The following is a 10,717-nucleotide window of genomic DNA, read 5'->3' as shown; positions in this document are numbered from 1 at the left end:
CAAACTTGTGACACGCTTGGCAAATTGAGAAAAAAACGTGTAATTGCTTGAAAAGCATGTTCTGTACTTAAAGGGGAACTCAGATTAAAATCTCCCCTATGGGGTCTCCAGCAACAACAGCAATCTGCTTGTTAGGGTAACAACGGGAGGCCCCTAAATCATATTTATTATTCAGTTGAGATCCAGTCAATCACAAGGAAGCTACACCAGGTACAGTAAAATCTGATTTTATTAAACAACTCTAGTGCCAATTATTGATAAATGTATTAAAAGCAAAGGAGGAAATGAATCTCGTCTTCTTCACGAGACCCTCCGGAAGGTCTGTGTGCTGACCACATCTCTAGCTGTGAGTTCCTGTAGGAAGAGAATAAGAGTCATATCAATGCAAAGCATATTTCATACCTAGGGATCACTTATAAAGCAAAGTGACAGGTTCTCTGTCCAAGAAAGAAGGCAGAGCGATGATGTTCCTAGCTGCATGGGGGCTCCCTGTACTCACTGTATGTTCTCAATGCTCTCCGTTAATTGACATCCAGCATTATTCAACTTAGAACACTGAGGACATCTTGTGGCAGAAAAGAGGTACTGCATGGAGCTGGAAAAGAGGTGAGCAGTGATTTCACCCCTCTCGGTACAGGTTTCCTATATTCTTTTCATTTACTTAAAGTGGAAAAAACATTTTTGTAATATTTCTTACCACGTGCAACAAGTTGCCCTCCACCCACTGTTTCCAGCCGCGATTTGGCACCTCTCCTTTCTGTTCACACACCAGTTTGTTGCCTTCCCAGAACACCGTTGTCTAAAAGAAAAAACAGAAATATGTTAAACAGAAATAGTATGTAGACTTATAGTGTATGACTGGAAAGGATGCAAAAAATGCAGTACATGCACAATTCCTCGTATTGCATGGATGTACTTGGAGCCAAACCATCCATAGGGCAACCAAGACAGGGTCATGGGGCCCAGAGGATGTTAGGGGCCCTACTACAACCTCCTGTAAGACAGGATTATGGGGCCCAGAGGATGTTAGGGGCCCCAATACAACCTCCTACAACCTAAACCAGAGGGATGGAGCCAATGGACAAAGCTGTGCACCTGGCTGTCAGGGAGCTGCACTTGTAGGTAGTTGGCGTCTATGGGCTATATATATATATACTGTATATATATATATATATATATATATATATATGTGTGTGTGTGTGTATGTGTGTATGGGCTATGTGCTGGCGTCTTGGTGTCTACCCTGCAACCCTCACCAGTATTTAACAAAACAGAAAAGGGGAAGGGGGCAAATGTGCAGCCTTCCCTATGACCCCATTCTGCTAAATACATCTAAAGATGATTTATTCTTGTAATTTTGTCCAGATATGGAAATACTTTTAGTAATGAAGGAATTGGGGGGGGGGGGGGGGCCTAATAATAGAGGAATGGGGGGATAAGTCATAGGGGAATGGGTGGGACAGGTTAAGAAGGAATGGGGGTTTAGTAATGAAATAATGGAGGTTTAGAGGAATAGGGGATTAGTAAAGAAGAAATAATGCGGAGGGGATAGTAATAGAGAAATGGGGGGTTTAGTAAGTGAATATTGCATGATTAGTAATAGAGGATTAGGGGAAAAGTAAAGAAGAAATATTGCGGAGGGGGTAGTAAAATATAAATGGGGGGTTTAGTAATTGAATAATGGATGATTAGTAATGGAGGATAAGGGGATTAGTAAATAAAGAAATGATTTGGAGGGGGTAGTAATAGAGAAATGGGAGGTTTAGTAATTGAATAATGGATGATTAGTAATATCGAGGATTAGTAGGAATCGAGGATTAGTAAAGAAGAAATGATTTGGGGTGGGTAGTAACAGATCAATGGGGGGTTTGGTAATGAAGGAATAGGTGGATTTAGTCAAGGGAATGGGTGGGTTTCGTGTTGGAGGAAAAGAGGGTCTAGTAATAAAGGATAGGGGGGTTTAGTAATTAAGGAAAGGGGGTGGGGGGTAATAATGAAAGATTAGGTGTTTGTAATGAAGAAATTGAGAAAGGGTAGAAATGGGGGGATAGTATTAGAGGAATGGTGGTGGTGGGGGGTTAATCATGAAGAAATGGGGAGTGGTTAGTAATGGAAGAAAGGGAGGTATAGGTAATGGAGGAATGGAGGTTTGGGAAGGGTAGAAATGTGGGAATGGGGGTTTAGTGGTTATCATTAATAAAATAATGGTTTGGTAATGGAGAAAAGGGGTACAGTAATGGAGGTATGGGTGGTTTAGTAATGAAGGAAAGCAGGGTTTCATTATGGAGGAATGGAGAGTGGTTTTAGCAACAGAAGAATGGGGAGTATTCATGGAGTATTGTTTCAAAAGATCCTCAATTGTTGTAAAATGTGACAAATGAAGGTACATTCACACATTACACATGTCTTCGTGTGATTTAGGGCATAAATAATTAGTTAGCATTCCCCTAAATAGAACCGTTCTCATCTTAAGGTTTATTGTGGTTTAAAATGTTGCTAGCGGACCTGATGGAGCAGATGATCCTTTTTTTTTGTGATCACAATAGTATCATCAAATTAAGATGGTTGGGTATCAATTCCACCCTTTATTCAGTTCTGATCAGCACCACTAGGCGTCAGTCTACTACAACAAAATATTGCAGGTTCTAGTGGACTATAATGAAGGGTGGGAAATTGTTTTTATTATAATAAAATTATTATTATAATTATTAAAAAATTATTATTAAAGAAAAACAGAAAGATCAGGCACATACCAGCTATATTAAAATGATTGTGTATCAATAAAAGATTCCCTCCTGTATGATTACCTTGCAGATCCGTCCATCAATAATAGCCAGGTTCTCTTCAAACTCCTCACCCAACTTAAAATCCATAATGTAGTTTTTGAAAGTGCTGAGTGTCTTAATAATCATGTGGTTCCCATCTACCACAAATTCTTTCTCCGGTCGCAGCAAAAGGACGATTTTCCTTAAAGCCACATTAACATCTGTAGAGAGAGAGAAAGAACAACAAATCTTGACTTACTTTGGGGGTACCTGAGATTCTCAGGAGTACCGGAAAAGGTTCTGGAGCACCCAAGGTGTCGAAGTCTTACCTCCTAATGACCAAGCTGGGACGGATGGACCTTGTATATTTGCACATAAAGTAGCTTGCCTGGGTCAGGGTACATCACCATCCACCTTTTATTCCAAAAATTGCCAAACAGAATGGGGTACATCTTGTAACTTGGTCATACTTAGCTGTGATTTAGTTATAATCAGCATGTTAAAGTGAATAGAAACTCTACTGCTGGTGCTCTTGGTTTTGCCATAATGTACAAACATTCTCAGGATATTTGTACACAACGCAGACTTACCTGCCAAGTTACCTGGCCACAAACAAATCCCCCATTACTCAGACATTGCTGCTGTCGTCTTTTCCCATTATTCTAGGCCATATTTATTGACCGGGTCAAGATGACTTAATTCTCACACCTGGGATCTACTTACTTGATCAGCACAGAAATAGAAGGTAAGAAATGCACCCCAAAAAAAGAATTATATTTACATTATCACACAGTGTTTATATAACACTGACATATTATGCAGCGCAGTACAAAGTTCATGGTCATATAACTAGCTGTCCCTCATCAGTCACACAATCTAAACTCCATACTATAGTCATATGTCATTATTACAGTCTAAGGTCAATTTTTGGGGGAAACCAATTAGCCTAACTGCATGTTTTTGGAATGTGGTAGTAAATCATGACACCATTCTTGCTAGGGTCTGTGGGCAGAAGACAGGGGTAAGGTAAGTATAATTTTACAATGTTAGAGTAGTGAATTTTAGTGTAGTAAAGAGTAGTGAATGAATTTTATTTGGAGGTCCAAAAGTGGATGATGCAGAGGTGGGAAATGCTTCTTCCTTACCTGTCCCCCACTAATACCACTAATAATAATACCACTAATACCACAGTGCCCAATGCAGACTTCTTTGCTAACTTGGCCCAGCCCGGACTTCTGTTTCAAGTGCTCCAGATCAAAAGCGATGGATGCTGACCTTGTCCCTGAGATTTTTCTCCTCTTCGGAACTCATACACCACACCTTATTATAATTCTTCTCCGAAACCTTGTAGCCATTCACCATACTAAACCACATATATTAACCCAATAACTATTCTTGAATTGGAAATTCTGGACTCATTTGCTCATCTCCAATGCTTATACGCAACTTGGTTGTCTCATCCTCATTGGTCATATACAACCTAATTGGCAGATGTTTGCAATGTGCAAACCTTGGATATCTGTCACTGGAAATGATCTTTCATGATGGTTTCAAGTGGCAGGAGAATGAATTAGCATTAGCATATACAACCTAATTGGCAGATGTTTGCAATGTGCAAACCTTGGATATCTGTCACTGGAAATGATCTTTCATAATGGTTTCAAGTGGCAGGAGAATGAATTAGCATTGTACACACACTCTATGGAAAGGAAGATGGGCAAGGGACACCCCAATGTGCTCTCCTTCATAGGGAACTTCATTAGTCGTCCTTGCTTGGTCAGTATTTGATTATTATTATTATACAGTATTTATATAGCACCATCATATTACACAGCGCTGTACAAAGTCCATAGTCGTGTCACTAACTGTCCCTCAAAGGAGCTCACAATCTAATGTCCCTACCATAGTCGTATGTGATTAATGTAGTCTAAGGTCAATTGTTAGGGAGAAGCCAATTAACCTAACTGCATGTTTTTGGGATGTGGGAGGAAACCGGAGTACCCGGAGGAAACCCACGCAGACAACCTGCAAACTCCATGCAGATAATGTCCTGGCTGGGGATCGAACCTGGGACCTAGCGCTGCAAAGGACAGAGTGCTAACCCCTGAGCCACCTTGCTCGATCCACCAGAACGGATTGATGAGCGCTGTACACGTGCTATAATTTGATTATGATGATCATGGATGAAAAATGTCTAGTGTGTGTATGTTGCTTTATACACAGCTCATCTATAATATTTATACAAAGCCTGATTGGCTCATCTCCATTGGTTGTACATAGCTTAAGTGATGCCTATACACAGAGAGTGAATGGCTCATCTACAATGGATAAATACAAGCCTGACTGGCACATTACCTATGACTATTATCTGCAGGCTGGGTGCTATGGAGCTTAACATACAGGGTCATAGCAAGTGCATCCAGAGTACTTGCATGAAGGACAGACAAGCCAATATCATTGTCACAAGCAGATCAGAAATGGCAACCCCTTTATATCCTCTCTAACAGGTACATTTTAAAGCACTTATAACTAAAATATGTTGCTATCACCTTTTTGTAAATACTGGCCTGGCTGCTTCTGGTTCCAATTCTTTCTCATTCAATAACTTGCAACGAGTTGGGTTGGAATGAAGTTGCAGCTAGAAAACTGCATGCTTGCAACTCAATATGTATCTTGAAATCAAAGGTTTAGCATGATATACAGAAAGCTAGCATTTCCAGAAGGAGAAACCCACAAGGTGAGCTTAAATATTTACCCCACAATATCCTTTAAAGCAGTGTTTGATCACTTTAACATCGGAGAACCCTCAAAATAACTTTCAGTTCTTAGGGAACCCCGGCTATAATTAATATATCCACAGCTCACAGTATGTTAGTGTGGTGGTCAGTGGGAAGAATTCCTCTTACATTGCCGGCCATTGGGAAGAATCTCATCCTTACAGATCGTTGGTGTCAATTAAACTGACCTGAGGAACTCCCAGCAACCTCTGGAGTAACCTTAGTTAAGAAAAACGCTTTAAAGCGTATAAAGCTGCTATCTTTAAAGACTAAAGCTGTGTACACAATTCCAATAATTATCGTTGAAAATGAACGACTGATCGGCCGAAAATCGTTCACAAAAAAGGTGACTAACGACTAACCGATGAACAAGGATTGTCTTTTGAAATGAACGACAGCCACAGCGCATCTGATTGACCGACGATCGTTCACTATCTATTGTGTGTGCAGTCGTTCAGTGATCGTGCATGTTTCTGCAGTACACTTTCTCCTTTACATGTCACTCCCTACATCATTCAAACTATTGTATCTAGCGTGTGTACATTATTGGTGGATTATATTTGAATGATTGTACCGTTACAGCATGTACAGAGTTGTGCAAAATACGATCGTTCAAATTTAATCATGCATAATCATTGAACGGCCGTAATTGTTCATTTTCTAACGATAATTATTGGAAGTGTGTACCTAGCTTAAGGTTTCTATCATTCTCTGTGTCCCCCTGGATAGCTTTACCCTTTCTACTCCTCTAAATTAATTTTATCACGTGACAGTGGAAGATCCTAAATATTAAGATTATATCAATATATTAGGATAATATAAGAGATGAATTTCCCTCACTATGTAGAGGTTTTGTTGCAATTTCTGTTTCACCTTTGGGAAGTAATGAATCTCCCAAAGGAGGCACAGGCAGTAAAAAATAAACTTCAAGGATTTCTAACCTTTCCTATTCTATTTTAAACTTGAATCTGCATACTTCTTAAAATGCAATAAAACCCTAAATCTTATTTTTTTTCAGTATGTTTGGCATCATACATCATATAACATTGATTTCTTAATCAATTTCCTTTGGTGAATCTATTGCAATGTTTCTCACTTATCCTGCCTGTAACAGCACTTCCTTTTGAAGACTGATGAAGCCCTATTATTAATAAACAGGATTTATATAGCGCCAACCTATTACGCAGCGTTATACAATAAAAAGGGGACCCTGCACCAAAAAGCTGACAATCTAGGAGGTGGAGGAGGTATCACACAATAGGAGGGAGATATGGAACACAAGAAGACGGGTAGGAAAGTTTAAAAAGATGGGTGCATGGTAGGCTGACAACGCTGCTACTAGTTGGATGGCAATGGTTTTGCACTGTCAACTGTTGATTAAAATCTAAGTTTTCCTGAATCTTAGATTTTGGGTTTTATATATTCTTTATCTGCTAAAATATATTTCCTTACTTAGTGCCTTGAGGTATTCCTCCAAGTTTTCCTGCGACACCAACACAAACTTTCCGGTCAGTTCTTCAGCCATAATGTAACACAAGACGGGATGGTACTTATCTTCTACAAGGGCGCTCTAACTCATCTTCTGGGCCGGTCTCAGTCTGTGTGTGCTTAGACACGTGTCACAATGATTTCTCCCTCTCTTCTCTCCTTCTGCATGCCTTTAATGTTCACAGTAATCCCCATTATGTGTCAGCCAGGCCCATGCTGCAATATAATCTCCGATTATAGCAACAACAATAACAACAAAATTAACCTCTGCCTTGCTAGAAGTATTAGGGTTCCTTTAAGTTCTCCAACCTAACTCCACAAATGCACTTTAGGCTGATTCGGCACAAGTTCATAATGTGGCCCATTATAGCCAAAAGGGGTTGACCAACATCTTATAAATATCCATATTTTAGGAATGGGATGTTTGTTGCTCCATTAGAGCCCTCTGTAATTACACAGTGCCAAAGGTAAAAGGTGGGGGTATGTGAACCCCTCTCTCCCAAGTTGGCTTGGTAAGCCATTCACCAAGGCCCAAAATATTTCACCTGACAAGAAGTAAGAAGTTTACTTTCTGTAATCTCCAACATAATCCAACATGGTGCTGATAAAAGATTTGGACTGCAATCGAGTGGCAGGGAGGAGAAGGAATTGAAACAGATAAAGGCATCTTATTTGAAGGGTACCTGCCAGTTTGCCATGCGGCTATGCGTCAGAATCCTTTTAGGTTATATCTAAACCCAAGAACAAACATGGAATATATCGTAGTTTACTAATCCTTTGATGTGGTTGTAGATAAAAGTACAGATTGATGTTGCAGAGTATTTCATACAAATGATAGCTGACTGTCGTAAGCACCCTAACAGTGTTATATGGTTTGTTTGACTTTAACTTCTAACTTTTCCTGGAAAACTTCCTGGAAAGGTAAAGCCTCAAGGTCAAGGTGAAGAATATATATATTGTCATCATAGGTAATAACTACATACAATTACCAAAACACAACATTTTTGGCCCACTGGTCTTATAAATTTGCCCTATATTGTACCAACCATTTCACTTTCCAAGTTTGCTCCTGTTCGGGTGTCTGGTAGAACCCCAGGTAAGTAACACATGTGCTAACATCATCATTTCCCTGCCCTTGTACTTTCATTTTCCATTGCTATGTGTCCTACAACAGCACTTTGCTCTCTTGACCTTTTCATTCTATTATTTGATATAATTGGGGATAATGCACATTGGTGTCTCCAGGAAATGTTGCTGTCTCTGCATACAGTCATTATAAAAATATGCTCTTTAAGCAGATGTGGCTAAGAATGTCATTATCCATCACGTGTCAGGCTGATGAGGTCGGCTTAGCTATGGTATCAGAGTGGCTTTGTCCATCAGTTTGCTTGCTAAGAGGTCAGCGAGGTCATTCTTTACTCACAGTGACCCAGCCAAGTACTACCCAGAATGGGTTATTTCATTATATCTAATGGGTTATGGAGAATACAAAGAACAATGCAAAATTTAACAGCACTCTATATGGTTTATTAGCAAACCTAGTCAATATAACAGCAAAATTGCTGCACTCTGTACCCTGTGCTATACCTTGTGTATGTGTATTGTGCAGTGTAATCCATGGATTCTGGCACACATGAACCCAACACATGGCTCTGGTTTGTAAGATTTAATTCCTTATAGGACTAAGTATACTGTCTGTGCCACTGCATAGACAAAACAGTCCATCAACTTTTGGAGGGGGAGCTCTAAAAGTGTACTTTGATGGATTTCAAACTCGCTGAAATGAAAAGCATTTACCCCAGAGTACTAACAAAATTGTATATAACTAGCATTAACATCCAATACGTGTTGAGCATTTTAGCAGGAGGAGAAAGCGGAATGATGACCTGCATCTCCTTCACCATCCCATCATAGGCCAGGGACAGACTGCTGACCAATCCGTGTTGGACAAAGTTAGACATGTCTGTATCAAAAGACCAGCTTAACACAATTGCAAATCCTTTGTCAAATAAAAACTTTAATGTATATGTATTGCAATTGAGTGTTTAGCCTCCCTTCAGCTTTGGGTATAGTGGTGAGTACCCAACCTCTAAGTTCATGGGGTTAATTGCATGTATGGTGTATAATGGAAAGTGAAGCAGCTGGCAAGCAATACATTAGAGCCTTAATGCCAAGCTTTCTCTCTAAGGGCCACATCCACAGTATTTGCTGTGTAGCCCTTTGATAGTAGTGTCCGGGCAAGCAATGACTTACCCATAATGCCAAACTGCTTTGCAATCTAATAAAAAGATTCCCCTGCCTTGCTATCTTTATGTCCTTTGGGGCAGTCCCCAGTTTGTAACATCACCTATGGCATACCATACATAATATTTAATATATGCAATGTTACATGAGACTGCTGTCTATGGGCATCTCCTTTAGTTGCAATTGTTAACAGCTTTCTGTAGCAATATATATACTGAAATGTGTGGCCCTTTGGTGTCTTGCTTGAGCCCCCCCGAATCTTTTAGGTGGTCCACTACTGCACCAGGGTATTTACAGTTGGCTCAAACAGGGACAGAGGCAATGTGACAGCCATGAAAGATCTTATAAATGGAAACGTTCTTACCCCTGAAAGATGGATACCAACATGAGTGACCTTTTTGGGGGCAAAGTACAGTCTATGTCACTGCAATTCCATGTCTCCAGTCCAGGTCCCTTAAAAATGTTTTGTGCTTAGTCTGTGTAAAACCAGCCCTGACTTCAGCTCCTATTTGTACCAGACAATCTTATTAGAACAGGAACTGCAGTGATAAATTAAGGACAAAGGATGATGCTGGCTAATTTCTTGTCTGTGATTGTAATTATCTTTGGCTGTACTCTAAGCTAAACTGCAATTTGGTTGAGAGAGAAGAAAATTCCTTCCTGTTCAACTATTTGCACTTGATGCAAATGTTTAAGCAAACTCTTAGCTGGTCCTGAAGATACCAATGTAGGCTTGTCCATAAATTTATGGATGTCACTGTTATGTTAAAGTTGCCTTTGATCCGAAGATCAATATGACAGATATTAACCAATGTGGTCAGCTTGGGACTGGTTTAAGGAATCTCGTCAATTCCAGACCTATCTGTCGTGAGGTGGTTTCCACCCCTCACGTTGATATAGAGTGTTATGTTAAATCTATGTATTCATTTTTTCCATTTCAAGATTGGGTTATCGCAAGGTTATTGCTTGCATCATTTACCTTACCCTTCCTTTCCTACTTTGCCCCATTTCCACCACTCCCTCCCCCTTAAAACTCCCTAGGGCTATGTTTTTTGTCTGTTTGTCCCCTTGTTTCCCCACTAAGTTTTGGTTTAGTGCCACCATTACGTGAATGGATTGTTATAAATATTGTACCTTTACCTTTTTTATGGTTTGGGTATACATCATTGTTCTGCCGGACATAACCTGTAATCACTTGTCTATTGCTCTTCATGGTCATTTTGTATGTTTTCCTTCCTCCTTTGATATGTTTGGTACATCATATGTATGTTATGTTCATTTGGTATATGCATTAAAATTCATTTGTTAATGTTTATTGTTGTATTTCTGCTTTTATTTTTAAACTCAAACTTGATTGAAACAAAAAAAAGTTGCCTTTGGTATAACACCTAATCATAGGAAAAGCAGTAGCCTGACTTCAATGAAAGAAAAAAAAGAGCAGGG

General features: G+C 39.6%; 1 protein-coding gene across 2 annotated transcripts; it reads right to left on the bottom strand.

Moving 5' to 3' along the window:
- Positions 1-211: 211 nt before the first annotated feature.
- On the bottom strand, positions 212-7,192 carry RBP5 (retinol binding protein 5). 2 transcript variants are annotated; one of them, XM_072423795.1, is made up of 5 exons: positions 6,995-7,192; positions 2,808-2,986; positions 698-799; positions 500-595; positions 212-354 (listed from the first exon to the last, which is right to left on the bottom strand). In XM_072423795.1, the coding sequence occupies exons 1-4, from the start codon at positions 7,065-7,067 to the stop codon at positions 548-550; spliced, it is 402 nt and encodes a 133-aa protein (XP_072279896.1). In that variant the 5' UTR covers positions 7,068-7,192; the 3' UTR covers positions 212-354; positions 500-547. The 2 variants fall into 2 exon arrangements, with proteins under 2 accessions (XP_072279896.1, XP_072279895.1); XM_072423794.1 differs by lacking the exon at positions 500-595.
- Positions 7,193-10,717: the final 3,525 nt, after the last annotated feature.

Source organism: Pyxicephalus adspersus, chromosome 10, assembly GCF_032062135.1.
Source record: "Pyxicephalus adspersus chromosome 10, UCB_Pads_2.0, whole genome shotgun sequence".
NCBI classification, from domain to species: domain Eukaryota; kingdom Metazoa; phylum Chordata; class Amphibia; order Anura; family Pyxicephalidae; genus Pyxicephalus; species Pyxicephalus adspersus.
The sequence above is the reverse complement of the archived record's forward strand: the minus strand, read 5'-3'. Positions and strand labels throughout refer to the sequence as shown.

Bases quoted from the DNA above. Each gene is read 5' to 3' on its own strand.
- RBP5 (XM_072423794.1), bottom strand. From the start codon at position 7,067: ATGGCTGAAGAACTGACCGGAAAGTTTGTGTTGGTGTCGCAGGAAAAC. The intron at 800-2,807 runs GTAATCATACAG...TTTTTCTTTTAG, and splicing joins TTGATGGACGGATCTGCAAG to ACAACGGTGTTCTGGGAAGG. The intron at 355-697 runs GTAAGAAATATT...CTCTTCCTACAG, and splicing joins AGGGCAACTTGTTGCACGTG to GAACTCACAGCTAGAGATGT.